Here is a 17,342-nt window from a genome sequence, read left to right as displayed (position 1 = left end):
AAGCAAAAGGCTCTGATTTCCCCAGTACTGACCAACAACAACAAACACCCAGCGATTAGACTAAAAATCTGAATCAGACCATCAGAGCTCTCTGCCACTTGTTTCTTTCTGTCCCTGATCATCTTGAAAAATAAGCACTGTTCTCACTTGAATGAAGCAAAGCGTAGGACACATGGCATGACAGGCCGTTCTTCCTCAACCATCAGCTAACCAATGGCCTCTGAAAAAAGCTTTAAAATCACCATACTGCATTAAAAAAATTGAATAGCATTCTTCATTTTACATTATAAGGTATTTTATCTCCTCTTAATTACTGGCAAGAAAATAATAATAAAAATACACAGAGTAAGTATCAACAATATTAGGCCCATGGACTACTGTAACTACCTCCTCCCACTTCCCCCTGCTGACAGCCACTGCCCAGAAGAGGAATGGAGATGCTACAGAGGCCTTACCTTCCACAAAACCTGACATATTTTACTTGGATTTTAACACATAAAGGTTGCAGGACTCTTAGATAATACATATGATGGTGTGTTCTTATTTACACATTGTGAATAAATAAATCTTTGGCCTCAAGCAAAAGAACAGAGATTCTGTGAAAATGCTTCTACTCGAATATTCATTAGTAAAAGGACACAAGTATTAGGAGTCAAAATAAAGCTCAATGAATTCTAAAAAGTAAATCATGCTGGTGTTGCTTGAATGATGGAGTGCCTGTTGAGCAACCATGAGGTTGCTGAGTTCAGTCTCTAGTACTGCCACACACAAAAAGTTAAGTCTTCAAGCAGCAATGCCTCACACCTTCAATCTTAGCTACACAGATACTGAGATCTGAGGATTTGAGTTTGAAGTCAGAAGTGGAGCTATATAGCTCAAGTAATAGAGTGCTAGCCTTGAGCAATAAAGCTCAGAGACAGTGCCCAAGTCTGAGTTCAAGGCCCAGGACCAACACACACACACACCAACACACACACACACACACACACACACACACACACACACACACACACACACACACACACACACACACACACACACACCACACCACAGCAAAAAAAATAAGTCATGCTTAAACTATAGCGAATAAAAGTAAAAATTAACTATAAAGAAAAAAGGCACATACAAATAATTACTGGTCTTGAAAAAAATTAAAATTGAATGTTCAGAGTATTTAGAAATAACAATGAAAACACACTATTTCACATTCAGAAATATATACACACACCCTCAATGTTGAAATCAAAATGTTTTAGAAAGGGAAATATGCACATATACTTGAGTAGTTTTCTAACTGCTATTTTTTAACTTACATTTTGTCTTTTCTTTTTCAGTACTGTGGATGGAACCCAGGACATTGCACTTGCTAGGCAAGTGCTTTGCCACTGAGCTATATCCCAGTTCCTTAATTATAGCTTTGAAAATGAGAAATAAAATATGTGACTCAAGACCAAGTAAGATCCTAACACCATTTATTAGGACTAAAGTATAAGCTAATGAAGCAGAAAACAAGCAAGGGAGAAAATCAGCTTACTGAGAGAATTATATAAAATTTCTAAGTGAATAAGAATATTAAGAAAGTCACCAAATCAATTTTACAAAGATCACAGAAAGTTGATACTAAAGTCAGACAAAGAAAGAACCATATATGGGGAAATCTAAATTTTAAAAGTAGAATTTATTTTAATCAGGGTGAAAGAGATGCAGCTAAGTTGTAGAGGACTTTACTAGGCTTTCGCAAAGCCCTTAGTTCGATCCTCATCATTGGAAAAATAAAAAATATCACAGCTAGTGCTCAAATCAGTCATCCAAAATGATTCAACATTAGGAAAGGATAAATAAAATTCATTGTAATAACCAATAAGAGGACAGCCTTTTAAGGATGCTGATAAGTGCTTTAAAAAGCAGGAGAAATCAAATTATCATTCCTATTGTTGGAGATTGAGGAATAAAAGAAAAATTCCACAACCAGACAAAATGTGTCTAGAAGAAATCTATATCAATCCTCACATGTAGTAGTCAAAACTAAACACATTCCTAAAGTGGGAGATAGATTTTATTACTATTGCTAATCTTCAATGATATCCTAAAATGAACTATAAATATAATGTATTTGAAAGAAAATGGTAAGTACTCTCACTTTTGTTACCCCAGATGAAAAGCTGGAGTATAGAGCACTTGAATTAGTTTTTCTCTAAGTTGTGGGATAACGAAGTTGGGGCCTGAAGACTGACAAGTTTGTAATCTCTATCCTATAAAGTGATCTTAAAGATTATATAATGTATTATAATATGCTCTCTCTCTCTTTTTCTCTCTCTCATACACACACAATGCAAACCCAAAATTAAAAGGAAATACTCCATGTAGTTTGGTAATATATTTTCAAAAATAAACACACAGACTTACTCTATTGCTTACTCTCACTAGTATTTACCAGCCAAGAAAAACTCAACGAAAAGATGGATACCTTTCTCTTTTTTAAGAAAAAAGAAACCATTATTTGAGTATATGTCTCACTGCTGACTTAAGCAAATTTTTGAGTTTTTTAACAAGGAAAACGTAGAACGAACGTGAATAGTCTTCTTAAAAGGAAATAAAAACTTTCTGCGGTGTCCAACACAGGACTCTTCCAAATTCAAGTGGCTTTTTATTTTCTTTTGTTTGTTTTAAAATCTAGGGCTGAATGGTCCAGTATTCAAGTGACTGATTTATTTCTTGAAAGTTCCCTAGAAATCAGAAGGGAGTTCTCTCAAACTTTCTGTCATTAAGCCGTTAGTAATTGCTGCCACAGGCATGCTTCTTGGCAGAACTTTGAGCACATTCTGCTGCTCTGTGCTTGAACAAGCAAAGAATAAATACAGTTTCTCATTAGGCCCTGGGAATGCATAAAATCTTCCCATTTCAGAGTCAAGACATACTTACCGTTTATTCAAAGAACTCTGTTTTTAACTAGAGTTCTAGTACAACATGTAAAGAAAAATAGCTGTTGAGATACACTAAGGGACAATAAATAATATCCTGAATCAATAAGTAATATCCTAAATAGGAAATGAGACTACCAAGCATTGATGGTTAAGAAGTGCCTTGATATAATGTTCCTGAAAAGGAACTTTAAATCAAAGGTCTTTTGGTTTTTCCTTTGACCTATTAAAGGCAGTAAAGACAGGAAAACTACCTTGCTATGCCATTAGGAACAACAACTACTCAAAGATTATAATAATACAAATCACAAGATGTGAATTTAGAAGACTCCAGACAAAGCCCCTATTTAAGGGGCTTTGGTGTGATGGATCCTCTCCTCCATTTATTTCTCTTAAATCTTGTGAATTCTTCCTCCCTATTATCACCAAACTTGTTATTTTTGTTTATGTAAAAGTTACATTGCTGAGCCAGGTGCCAGTGGCTCGTGCCTGTAATCCAAGCTACTTAGGAAGCTGAGATCTGAGCTCTAAGCCAGGGCAGGCAAGCCAGTCCAGGCAGGAAAGTCCATTAAACTCTTATCTTCAATTAACCACCAAAAAGCCAAAAGTGAAACTGCAGCTCAAGTAGTGGAACACCAGCCTTGAATTTAAAAACTAAGGAACAGCACACAGGCTCTGATTTCAAGCCCTAGTATTGGTGCGCGTGTGTGTGCGCATGTGTGCACACATGCACGCACATACACACACACACACACACACACACACACACACACACACACACACACACACACACACACAAAACATTCCATTGCTAAATTATTACTCACATTGCTATTGACATATAACCATTAGGCCACTGCTATTGTCACAGCTTTCAGGATATTTTAAAAGTGATAAGCAGTTGATTTATTCAGGTCAGTGTGAAAGGTGGAAAAGATGTAGGGGTCTAGTTTCTGTGTGTTACATCCATTCAGTGTATGCTAGCATTTCTAATACTGAATTGTTACTGCTTCTGGGTTCTATAACAAATTTATGAGTGGATTTTATACGACTCTTCTACACATGCCTTTTAAGTAAGTAAGTTGTCTGTAATGGAGACTGTATCAGCCGAAGTTCAGTCCAGAAAATATACACCACCTTGAGTACACAAAAGCTTAATCCAGAGACTTGTTTACATGGTGACGGGGACCTGAGAGCCAAACCCAAGACATAGAGGTAACCAAAAATTAGCCACAGCAGGAAGTCATTGCTGCTCCTAAGCCTAAGAGTCTAGGCTTTTACTTTCAGTGCCTCTCTCATCAACAGCAGCTCCTTTATGGCTTCAGCTGAAGACTGACAGATGTGCTGTGGTTCTAGTTCACTGACCTCAGCTTGTGGCTCAGGTATCTTTGCTTCTTTGCTGTGTCCCTTGAACTTAGGAGCAGCTGTGACTAAGTTCTGGTTATCTCAATGTCTTGAGTTTGGCTCTCAGCTCTCCATCACATATGTAACAAGTCTCAGGATTTTTTTGGCCAGTCCTGGGGCCTGAACTCTGGGCCTGGGTGCTGTCTCTCAGCTCTTCAGCTCAAGGCTAGTGCTCTACCACCTGAGCCACAGTGCCACTTCTGTTTTTCTTGGTGGGGGCGGGGGGGAGTTTGCTTATGTGGTGCTGAGGAACCAAACCCAAGGCCTCATGCACACACCACTGAGCTACTTTCCCAGCCCACTGGATTAAATTTTTGTGGAACCAACTCAGATGCCTAGATGAATGGATCAAGAAAATGTGGTATATATACACAATGGAATTCTATGCTTCCATCAGAAAGGATGACATCATCCCATTCATAAGGAAATGGAAAGACTAGGAAAAAATCATATTAAGTGAAGTAAGCCAGACCCAAAGAAACATAGGCTGCATGGTTTCCCTCATTTGTAATAATTAATATATATCTAGGTCAACCCTAGCAGAGGATCACAATAGCTCAATAGCTATGTACATATGACCATATAAAATAATGCTAATCAAAATGAACTCCAAGCTATGGAAACAAGAGGGTTTTTGTTAATTTTTGTTTTTTAAGGTACTGTGTAGAGTTATTTCTTTTTTATTTTGTTTTTTAAGTTCCTTCCTTGGTTTATCCTCTGTTGTCACTGTTTTTTTATTTTGGTATCCTGTTTCTTCTATATGCATTTATGTGATTTGGGGGAAGGGAAAGGGAATAAGAAAATAGTGATACATAGGACGAAGGGTGAACCAATGAACAGCAAGACTCACAAGACACCATGTTGTGAATGAACTTTACAACTTCGAGGGGAGAGGAATAAGGGGGAAGGGAAAGTGAGAGAAAACAAGGGAGGGGATAATAACGCGACAAGAAATGTACTTATCACCTTACTTATGAAACTGCAACCCCTCTGACATCATCCTAACAATAACATCGATTTTTTTAAAAAGGAAAGTAAGAGCCTAGGACAAATGCTTTGCACCCGCTAGGGTCTCTACAGTGCCTCTTATTGGACACAGCTCATGAAAGCCAACTATCCCTAGAGATGGAAAGCACAAACTGCAGCATCAGCTCCCTGGAATGCAGGGCAAGAGAAGGAAGAAGGACGTTGGCAGCTGGAAGCCGGAGATCTATACTGCAGACATTAATAGACTAGTACCTGTTTGCCATCAGTTGATCACAATGTATACCAGAAATATGGCTGTTGCCTGGGCTGGTTATCATGTTATATATTTGTGTGGTCACTTGTATTTCTATTGAAGTCTTGGCTTCACAGATTTAAGAAAGCAATAGTTACTGAGAGCCTCTGTGTATCAAGTCCTTGTTTTGCATTTTTTTAAATGTGTTACTGGGGTAGAAAAGAGGAGGACTATGGGGGGGAAAGTTACCTGCAAGTCCTAGAATTGTAATCAACTGGCAATTATGTATTAATCAACTGGCCTTAATCCCACCCGAGGAGAAAGTGCGCTCAAGTGAGAAATTTTTTTTAAAAATCAGTTTCTTATACCACAAGTCCTTCCCCTGCTTTTACCTCTGGTATGTGCTGTACGTACTGGCTGTGATTTTGAAATGAAATAAAGTGCCGCAGATTAATTATTACCAAGTATCAATCTTTACTATATGGAATGGAAGCCATGTGATTTGTTTCCCAGAAATGGGCCTGACATTAAAAAAAAAAAAAGCAAGGTACACCTAAGGGTAGAACAATGACAAATAAAAAGTCTTCCCGTAAATGTGAATTCTGCTTTAGCCAGAAGAAATGATTAATGATTAAGTAAGTGAATATTTTTCAATATGTAACTTTAACTAAAAGGAAAACCCTCCAGCATGTAAATAAATGTTGAGCCTATGCACAAAGAGTACACAGGCATTAGCCTGTCCTAGAGCCTCACTGTGTAAATTCAGCTTTAAATCTAGAACGGGCATTGTTGGACTCTTGTTTAAGTTTCTTCAGGTGTGTTTTCTCATTTGCAGAGTGGAGCATAATACATGGAACAGTGGGCCAAGACACCTGTGGTGACTCTAAGACTATTTACATTTTTCAAGTGATAAAGGGAATAACAGAGCCCACCAGCCTGGATGGTCAGTCTAGATGCTGCCAAGTCAGTTTAGCAGAGTTCTATCCCTGGTCACAGACTGGGGAAAAAAGAGGAGGGGTGGGAAGATCTGATAATACACACTTGCAGAGCAAACTAGTGCCTGGAGACTGACAACAATTATTTAATAACTTTATATTTTGAAAATATAATAAAAACTGAAAACATACCTGTAGACATTGGACTTCTGGATATTAGAAGTATCCACAAGTTGCGCCTAGGACATGTAAATGACAAAGAAGAATGAAAAATGTTTTCTGTTATTAGAATATTGGTGCTTATTATCACTGACAGTTACAGAATATTTCCAGCTCTTTGTTGTTGGTGGTGGTGGTGGTAGTGGTGGTTATGGGGCTTGAACTCTGGGCCTGGGCGCTGTCCCTCAGCTGTTCAGCTCAAGGCTAGCGTTCCACAGAGCTACTTCCAGTTTTCTAGTGGTTAATTGGAGGTAAGAGTCTCACAGACTTTCCTGCCCGAGCTGGCTTTGAACTGCAATCCTCAGAGCTCAGCCTCCTGAGTAGCTAGGATTACAGGCATGAGCCACCGGTGCCCAGCTATTTCCAGCTTTTAAAGAGGATAGTAACTGGATATGGAGGTGCATGCTTGTAATCCCAGTTACTAGGAAGGCTAAGGCAGGAAGATTATGAGTTCAAGGCTATCCTAGCCCCATAAAACAAACCATACAACTTGTGGGCGAGGATGGGAGGGAAAAACTGGGAGAGAGAAAAGTGGTGACATTGTTCAAAAAGAAATGTACTCTTAGCCAATTCATGTAACTATAACCCCTCTGTACATCACCTTTACAATAACAACAAATGTTTTTCTTTAAAAAAAATGAAACAAATAATAAAGGGAATAACCAGCACAGCTCTGGGACCACTTTTCATAAGGTTAAAAAAAATAACTAGCCACCCCTTCAGAAAAAGGCTAAATTCTAAACAGAGACTTTGGCATGTGAACAAATATTAGCAGCCTCCTGCTGCCTGAAAAGCAATGAAATAGAAAAGTATTCCATGGTCAGACAGGAGCCATACAACAAACAAGATGAATCAGAGCAAATTCCCTCTAACTAATCAAGATAATGCCTAAGAGAAGCTATAGGATTGAATTTGATATAGGAAAAGAAAAAGAAGCAATGTGCAAATCTAAACTGTAGTTGAGCAGTGATTTATTTATTCACTTGTTCATTCATTCATTAAATAAACAAATACTTACTCAGTATTAAGTGCCAGGGCTAAGATGTAACAGTCAAGAAACCAACTAAAATAATCACATAAAAGGTGAGTACTCCGGGCCTATACGCTAGTAGTGATAAGAGACAAATTAATCCATAAAATAAATCAGAGATAGGACAGTGGGAAGCAGAAAAAGAATGGAAGTTATAGATATATTGATAAGGAAGGACTTGCTAAGTAGAGGACACTTGAACAGGGACTTATAGGAGGAGAGAAAAGCAGATATCAGGATCACATGATCCATGTAGAAGGAAGGTCTTCTGGAAGAACAAGCAAACCAGTGTGAACTCTGCCTGACCAGGAAGACAGGCTCCAGATCATGCAGATGTTTAGAGTTACCATATAATTGGCTGCACAACGTGGGACACTTGAAGGCAAAAGGGGACTCTAAAAATAATTCATATTTATATATTTTTTTTCTCAGACTGGGTCTCCCTAGGAACCCCAGGCAGGCTTCAAACTCCAGATCCTCTTGCCTGAGCTTCCCAAGTGCTGGGATTACAGGCACAAAATACAATTACTTGAAAATAATTCTAGTCAAGTTTAAGGCGTGTTGGTGCATACCTCTATTCCCCACAGAAAAGAAGCGGAGGCAGTAGCAGCACAAATCTGAGGCCAGGCTGAGCTACATTATGAGACATCCTGCCTCCAAGAAATGATAATAATAACAACAATAATTGTATATATAATATCATCAACTTTTATTTCTTAACCTTTTTAAAAATATTCTTATATAACACATAGTTACAAAGATTAAAGCAAATAATAAAAATAAAACCTCTTTGGAATGAGCATGGTAGCTCATACCTGGATTTCCAGCTACTCATGAGGTAGAGACTGGGAGAAAAGAATGCAGTCTGTGGCCAGCAAGATTTCCATCTCACCAATGAAGCTGGATATGGTGGTTATGTTGCTAATATCTACAATCCCAGCTATTTAAGAGGTATAAAAAAAGAAGAGGTATAAATAAGTTCAGGCTGGCCCAGGTTAAAAAAAAAAAAAAGACCTCACTGAAAAATAACTAAAGCAAAAAGAGTTAGGGTCTTAGCTCAAGTGATAGTGTCTGCCTCGTAGGAGTTAGACCTGAGTTTAATCTGTAATATCACCACTATAAAACAATTCTCTAAACATTTTTAAATAGCACAAATAAATTATCATTCTTGATATCTTTATATTCACACATCTGAACTGGCTACTTAGCCATAGTTATCTCTCACATTGTAATATGGAAAAATTTCTTTGAAATACCTATGTTTTGCTTGCTAAATATCTCCTCAGCTTTTATTCATTTATTTATTGTAATGTATATGTTGTACTTCTGTTTTCATTTCACTTCATTTTCTTCTTCAAAGCTGTGTTTTATGCTTAATAGATTCAAAATTGTTGATAATTTGTACAACTCTATAGTCTATAATATTTTAATAAAGTACTCCTCTAGACACATGAACCTGAAAATTTACAGCAAATTCAGCTAAATGGAAGACACCCTCAGTTTTGTTTTTTAAATACAATTTTTTTGTTAGTGTTAAGGTATTGTACAAAGAGGTTATAGTTTCACAAGTCAAGTGATGAGTAATTTTCTTTTTGGACAATGCCACCCCTTCCTTTGCTTTCCCCCAGTTTCAATTCTGTTTTTTTTATATTCAAATGAGTAATTACTTCAGGAAAAATATCTTTGCATGTATTCTTTTTCTATCTCTATTGAGAACACTTCTCAATAATATTCTTATAAATCAAACTTGTCAGGTAGTCTCTGTTTATGATTCTTTTTAACATGTAGCCTAACCAAAAATAGATTCTAAAAAATCATAGACTTTCACAATTTCATTCCATTCTAATAGAGAACATGGATTACCCAACTTAACACAGGAGTCAAATCCATCAAAGTCAAGAGTTGCACAATTACAAATTAGGTAATTAAACCCATGAGCTCTCATCTTTCTATTTGTTCAATTCCTCCCTAGCTTTTATAAGGAGAAATCTGAGCTGCTTCCATTGTACAAGTTTAATTTTACATAATTGCAAATTGCTAAAGGTGTCAAAAGTTTGTTTTTATTCTAGATACACTGAATAAAGATTCCAACTGACTTTGTACACAATGCAACCTAAATTTAGGTTGCTTTACAAAGTGAGCAGAAAATTCCCTCTGAGAAGACTTGTCTAAACTGCCAAAACTGGTCTTGCCTAAACTGTCTAAACTGGTCTTGTAGCAATGATATCTGATGATATCTGATAACTGGCCTGAGTGTCATGTTGGTCAAACCATACATGGTATCTCTGAACCCAGATAGTAATATCAGAATGCCCCAAAGAGAGCCAAGCAATATGCTTCCTGTTACCATGCCCTAAGAAAACATTTAGTTGTAACTGACTTTCATAATTCTCATCTTTCCAAAACCATCATCTTTAAAAATGAAAGTTGAAAGACTATTTTTTCATTCTTGGATATAGACTTCTCTTTTAATAACACTGTGTGAGGATAGAACTCGCTTTCTGAAATCTACTAAACATAAAATAACTAAGTTACCTTCAAGGGACTTGTGTGACCCTGATCAGGTGAGGTCTTTGAAATCTCAGCAATGTTATTCTCCCTTTGGGGAAGCTGATCCAGGGAAACTGGTTCTAGGTTGGAATATTCATCACTGTCCTGGAAGGTAGAGCGTTCTAGCTCCTCCAATAAGGCATCTGTATCGCAAGAAACAAGAGAATCATAATACAGAAGTGTATGTTTCTGGAATCATTTGGCCCCTTAATAACCATACCATGATTCCATTGATCACCTTTTTCTCTTGAGTTAAGTCTATTTTCTTTTTTTCATTTTTTTGTGAAAATACTGTACAGAGGGGTTACAATTACATGAAATTAGGTCTATTTTCAAATCACTTCCCTTCCTCATATTCTCCCTTCAAGACTATATCCTCTCTGTCAGGAGATCCCTCTGGACTCATATGGTAGTTTTTTTCCTATTTCCTACAGTCACATTTGATTTCATAATCTCATCCTGTTTGACAACTCATATTGTATGTATTGATAAATTCATTTAGGGAAAAGCACTCACAAAAAAATCTTCAAATGAAAAACATAAATATATTATAAGTATATTATAAATATATTATATTATAAATATATTACCTATCAGTAAAACTAAACCATTTTATTAGCACTGTTTTCAATATACACCAGAAATTCTGAGTTTTGTCTTGGGGGGGGGTTGGTGCTTGGTACTAGAATTTATACTCTTGCTTGGTTTTTTGCTCACAGTCTACACTTGAGCCACACCTCTAGTCTTCACTTTTTGCTGATTAATTGGAGTTAAGAGTCCCAAAGTTGTCTGCCTGGGCTGGCTGTGAACTGTGATCCTTAGACCTCAGCCTTCAGAGTAGCCAGAAATATAGGCATGAACCACCTGTACGCAACTTAATCTTGATTTTTATCCCTAGAGCACAACACACTTCTTATAATAAAATTTAAGTATTCTATTTTTTAAGGGTGTGGAGAGAAAAATTAGTTGAAGAGAAAATTGAGATATTGTGAAATCAAGAAAGATGTTGCAATCCAAATAGTCAAGACTTGTTTATTTTCTAGTTTTCTTCGCAACAGCCAATGGATATTATAAGCATTACACTAATACCTTTGTGTTGTAATGAAAATAATAGCATTGTTACTAACTTAAATTAACACATGGCAGCACAGTGTTTGGGATTTTATACATTTCATTGAATTATTCTAACACTTTGAAGTGGATTGTATTATTGTCCCCATTTTGTCAATAGAATAAAATAACTTCCACAGGATCATGAATGTTTGAACAGCACTGGAATTGGAGCTATCTGATCCCTAGCTCTGAACTAACTATAAACAAGAAGTTATACTCTCCTTCCTCATATCAATTATCTGAATCATCTTAATCATGACATCCTCTCTGAAGCTGTTTTATCATTTACATATTAAAGCTATTATTCCACTAGAGGATCCTTTGTTAAAAATTTTTAACCATAAGCTATAATTTTTAAAAGTTTGCGGAAACACTGGATTATTTCTAAATTTTTACATAAGAAAAATGAACTTTATAGATCATTGAAACAAAACAACAGATACTCATTTATTTCATATTTGGGGAGGATAATTACTTCTTTATAGTTTAAAGAAAGATTTCATCTTTCCTTGCTATTTTCTTTTTGCAAAACTAGAGCTTTCTTAATTATCTATATTTCACAATGCTGCGCTTTATGCACCATTTTACAGATAAGCTAACTAAGCTAAACTCTTCAAGTCAAATTACACTTCAGTAAGGAAGCTGTAATGGGAAGAAGAGATTGAGTGGGCATCCATCGACTTAAAGTCTTAAGGCACATAATGTAGACCATTATGTGAGCCTTATTTTGGTCATTAAGTGAACTTTTAAGAATTAAACCACAAGAATATTGAACTTTGGGTAGTCAATATTTCAAATCATTAGTTTAAGTATCGTAATGGAAATATAAACATACTGCAGTGATTTCCATTCATCCTTTCTGATAATGATAAGTCATGATATTGAGGAACTACTAGCTATGGTAGGTGTGATATGTAAGGATATGTACTAGTATGGTGGGTTGGTTAAGCTGCTTGAAGTATATGTTCAATTTCATTGAGAAATTCTCTCTAATGTTGCATATTTATGAATCTCTATAATGAGCAGATTTTTAAATGTCTAAAATATAAAGTAGCCAACATTAATTCTGAATTTTAGAATTTCACTTTTTACTGTATATTACTCTATCAAAATAGAACTTCTTTTCTATTTTCTAAATTTTGTTCCAGCCAGTAGTCAAAGATCTTTTAAGAATAAAAAAGTAATGGTAGGAAGGGGAAGGTTATGCCATCAAAAAAAAAGTATGAAGTTATCCTTAGGAGAATCTGCTAATCAAAGTTATTAAAACACTCCTTTCTAGGTCACAAGTTAGCAGACAAAGGGCTCTTCCTGTTTCCTATGAGCACACTTCGCCCACACCCCATCCATCATGTTAATTTAAAGACTAGATCCTTACAGAACCTATGAAGATGACAGCATGACAGACATGAGATTCCTAAGAGCAATGGAGAGAGTCGACTGAAAATTCTGTAGTGATTCTCCCTAGTCCTTCAACTATGGAAATAAAACAATGTTAACCAGAAAAGAGTAAGGTCTTTTGGGGATTGCCCACTCATTCAGAGACAGAGCCTCATGGTTCTTTTAATCTATCAGTCTTTTGTCATTAGCATTTAGGTAAAACCTTCTGAATGGATACAAGACACTAACTTCTAAGGCAACACCATAGAAAAACTTTTGCTCCCCTGGGCCAACCTGTCTCCCATGCAGTTTCTCTGCAGGCAGGGAAAAAAAAGAGGGCAATTCACATCTTGGGGATAGAAGTGGAAATGATTATTTGAAAAAACTGTTGCAGCATGGTCATCAGCTCTCTGTTGGCTTGTAGTCAACTGGACGATCTACCTGAATGTCAGCTTCCAGACTGTTTCATATTTTCTGTATTTTTGGGTAAGATTTCTCTAACATTTATCTTGCTCACAAAATACAAAAGTACATTTTTCAAAAAAAAAAAAAAAAAGAGGGTTTTACCATTGGCTAGAATACCTAAACTAACCACTTCTAACATGGTACACTATGTAGTCTGCTTTTGGTGTCAGAACTGCAGTTAATAAGCTATTTTTTCTTTGTCATTTAAAACAAAAGCAAATAATATTTCAGAATATTGCTGCCAAATATTAACATATATAAAATATTAATTTTAACTTATGTTGCAGGCTATTAGTTCCCTTTGAATTATTTGCACGATAGTTGGTGTTCCTGAAGTTGAAAAAAAACGTTAGACTCTGATAGAACTCAAGAAAAAAATGCGAATTTCCCCAATATTCATGGCTCCTACAAGGTAAGAATTTGGATTCACAAATTTGGATTCACATCTAAAGTAGATTTTATTTCTGAAACAATGTAATACTCATCAAATGCTTTTTTTCTCATTAACATCTCCTCCCTCCTGCTATTTGTTCTTCTTTCCTCTATTTCTCCAACTCTTGAATCACAATGAAACCAATTTTTAAAAAAACTACGCATGATATTTTTTCTATTGTTGGCACTTTCCCCAGACCTACAAACACCCACAAAGCCAGGAGAGTATGAAATTAGTACAACTTGTAAACTGGTTAAAGTTAGCAACTCAATATTAGGATGGCAAAAAAAAAAAAAAAGGCAGCTGGGTGCCAGTGGCTAATGCCTATAATCCTAGCTATTCAGGTGCCTAAGATATTAGGATCATGGTTCAACACAAGCCCAGGCAAGAAAGTCTATGGGACTCATCTCCAAGTAACCAGAAAAAGTTGGAAGTCTTCCTCTTTATATACTGTCCCCTCTTTTCCTTTCTTTCCCTCCCCAAAACATCTCTGCAGTTGTTTCGCTGTAAAAGCTACCCTACAATCTCCAGTAGCTACAGAGGGGGAAAAAAGGGCTTATAATGATTGAAATTTTCAATAATAATTCAGTCTAAAACTACTTATGAGTATTTACTCTGTGGTTAGCACCAAACTTTCTGCCTACTGTGTGTGACCCTAGTTCCCCAGAACAAGTATATAGTTCCTCATGCTTCACTCTTGGTCATGCTGCAGATACAAATTGGAAATAAAATCTTAGAGCACTATTCTCACTTTGACTAGAAATCAACCCCATCACACATGGACATGGCTACCTGTTCTTTATTCCCCTAGTGTTTCTCCTCCAAGAAACAACTCACTCACCCAACTCCTCCATTGTCTTAATCTCAAGATGCTCTTGTCGGAATGGTTGTGAAGAACTGCTCTGGGATGTGGTGAAGAAGGGGACCGCAAAGGAACTGAATGAGACAGTGTAAGGCAGCCTCTAAAATCCTTTTTTGGTTCCTGTATTTGCTTAACACTTCCTCTCTTTTGATTTAGTGAATTTCTTCTTTTGAGTTTAGTTTTTTTTTTTTTTTTTTTTTTTAACGATCCTGACACAGAATGGTAGGTAAATTGTAAGATTTAAGTTCTGCTAGTACATTGCCTGGGGTAATAAATATGCAAACTTAAGTTTGAAAAATAGAAACACCTATTATAAACCAGAGTTCATTTGTGGGTTTTTCCAAGTGTGTATACACCACAGTGACTAGCTGTGTTCCATGGCGGATCCTAGAGGAGCAGTATCCTTGAGATTTTTTTTCAGTCTTTATTCAAAAAAATTATGCTTATCTGCTTTCCTGTATAGATTGTAAACAACCAGGCCCCAAGTAGATTCAAGTTTCAGTTCTCCTTGGACAAGACACATAGTTGTCCAAAATGTGAACATCTATATAGAATCAAGTTGGAAGGTTTGACACTAGATACTAAACTGTGGACATCCAAATAATGTATAATTCTTGTTTGGTGACATCATCATAGTTTCTCTAAAGAATGACAATGAGATTTTAAAACTTATTTTATCTATTATTTTGTTCATTTTGAAAGTAAATATCTATAAAAGGCATACTTTCTCAAAGTAGTATGAAAAGACCCTGAGAAATAGATCTTACCCCATTTTCCCCCCCAGGGATAAAATTTACTTGGCTAAAATAACAAAGGTAGCTTTGTTATTGACTGTAATACAAATTTTATTTTAGAGCCTCTGGACTTTCTTTAGTGATGATTTTAAAAAAGGAAAGATCCCTCATTCCGCTGTAGGACAGTGTAAATTTTTATATTACTTTAAGCAGCCATTGGATGTCAGTGCTGTTCCAAAGTCTGCTGACTATCACAGCTTGAAACACTTCCTATGTACAGTATGAATTTTTCCAAATGAAAGTGTCAAATCAGCAAGGATAGATAGTATTTACCTACTGGAATGTGGCAAATAAGTCAAATACTGGGAAGGGGGGGGGAACCTACTTCAGTACTTCTCTATAACTTCCCATATAAAATCTGTAACTGACTCTTTCCCGACCTTGTATCCATTCTCTTTTTAACCCCAGATGCTTTAACTACCAGGGTTAAGAACTCTTCTTGCAAATTGTTCCTGGGTTGTTCGTGGATCAAAGGGAGAACTAAACAGGAGCGGCCCAGGGCATCACTGATTGCATCCTGGGGGTGAACACGTGGAAGATAACGGTTGCACCTGCTACGACAGAGCAGGAAAGCCATCTCTGACCAAGGCCGTCCTGATGGTGTTTCCGGCGCTGCTGTCGCATAGGTAAGCCGCAGAGGCCCGGGGCTTGGGCTGGGAAGCCCGCGGTCCAGCTCGCACCCCCTCACTCCAGCCCAGGGGACCACCGGCGAGAAACGCGGCCGACCCGGTCCCACACGTGCCAACAGCCTAGGAGAGAAGCAAGTTGGCAGATTCGTTCCACAGACATTTATTATTATCGTATTACTGTGATGATTAAACCGGTCCCTGACCTCCAGCACGATGAGACGCATGACTAAGGAAATGTTGCCACGAAGGCTAGCCGGTGTCACGGAACCAGGTAACTGAGCCACTCCTGGAAAACCACGCCAAGTATAAAAGAAAGTACGGGAAAACGCACAAACACCAACAAAAAGGAGCGTAAGCCCCTCCAAACGATCCTAATGAGCAATGGGCTCGTCTTAGAGCCCGGATGTAGGCGGTGTCACGTCCTAACCCGGAAGCGCTGTCTCGACCTCACCAACCCTAGCAAAGTGAGCAGGGACTGCGGGGGAGACCAAACCTCTCCCATCACGAATTAGTAAAAACAAACACACAAATAAGAACTTTCCAGACTCTTTTCCGCCTCCAGTTTTCCTTTTTTTTTTTACTCTCTCCTCCGAAGCTCACACAAAAAACAGAACTACATTTCCCAGGCTGCTCTTGGCTACGCGGGCTACACGCATGCGCAAGGGGGCGGGCCCCGGACGTCAGCGTAAGCCCGCCTCCGTCCTGCCGCCGCCATTTTTTTCAGAGACTTTCATCCGGCCACGGACGGGGGCTTTTTTTTTTCTTAAAGGAGAAGCGACAGCTCAAAAAATTCTGCCCGTCTTCCCAGACTTGGCGGAGCCGGGGACGAAAAGACCAAAGACAGGAAAGTGGGGTCCAGTTGGAGGCGGTAGGGCATCCAGCCGCGAAGGAAGAGTAGAAAGAACCCCGCCGGCAGTCGCCGCTCCGTAGGGAAGCGGGTGCGCGCGCAGCCGGTGCAGGGCGCGCGCAAGGCGGGGAACGAGGTGCGTGTCCTCCCCACCCACCGACTTCGCCAGACCCGCCCCTCCTGCCCGTAGCGTGCGTCTCACTCCGGCGAAGGGGGGTTGGGGGGGATAGAAGGTCACTTTGGGATTGTCGCGAGACGCATCCGTTTAACGGTGAGAACGGGTGCGCGGGGAAGGAAACCTCGCGCGCTCCCTAGGAGCCGTTTCCTGATTGGTGGGAAGCAGGGGAGGGGGCGGGACTTGGTACGTCGTTGCGTGTGAGCGCGAGGGGAGGGGCAAGGAGGCCGACCCTCCCCCTCCGATTGGTCCGCGTAGTGTGTGTGTGTGTGTGTGTGTGTGTGTGTGTGTGTGTGTGTGTGTGTATATGTGTGTGTGTGTGGCGGGCACGCGCGCGCGCCCCTAGCGGTAGCGGGCCTTGAGTGGCAG

At 38.3% G+C, this 17,342-nt stretch overlaps 1 protein-coding gene across 2 annotated transcripts in view; it reads right to left on the bottom strand.

Annotated features, from left to right (window-relative positions):
* The window catches only part of Lpxn (leupaxin), a 31,865-nt gene extending 14,761 nt beyond the window's left edge, over positions 1–17,104 (bottom strand). Inside the window, exons 1-4 of one of the 2 annotated variants that reach the window (XM_070032269.1) lie at positions 15,744–17,104; positions 14,508–14,568; positions 10,264–10,421; positions 6,672–6,718 (exon numbers count right to left, since the gene is read on the bottom strand). In XM_070032269.1, the coding sequence (XP_069888370.1) occupies positions 6,672–6,718; positions 10,264–10,421; positions 14,508–14,568; positions 15,744–16,175 (698 nt within the window). In that variant the 5' untranslated portion in view covers positions 16,176–17,104. Of the gene's footprint in view, positions 1–6,671; positions 6,719–10,263; positions 10,422–14,507; positions 14,569–15,702 lie in introns of both variants that reach the window. The other variant, XM_070032270.1, reaches the window with a different exon arrangement.
* Positions 17,105–17,342: the final 238 nt, after the last annotated feature.

This window comes from Dipodomys merriami, unplaced genomic scaffold (assembly GCF_024711535.1).
Source record: "Dipodomys merriami isolate MVZ:Mamm:240054 unplaced genomic scaffold, mDipMer1.0.p SCAF_21, whole genome shotgun sequence".
In the NCBI taxonomy this organism is placed as follows: domain Eukaryota; kingdom Metazoa; phylum Chordata; class Mammalia; order Rodentia; family Heteromyidae; genus Dipodomys; species Dipodomys merriami.
The sequence above is the reverse complement of the archived record's forward strand: the minus strand, read 5'-3'. Positions and strand labels throughout refer to the sequence as shown.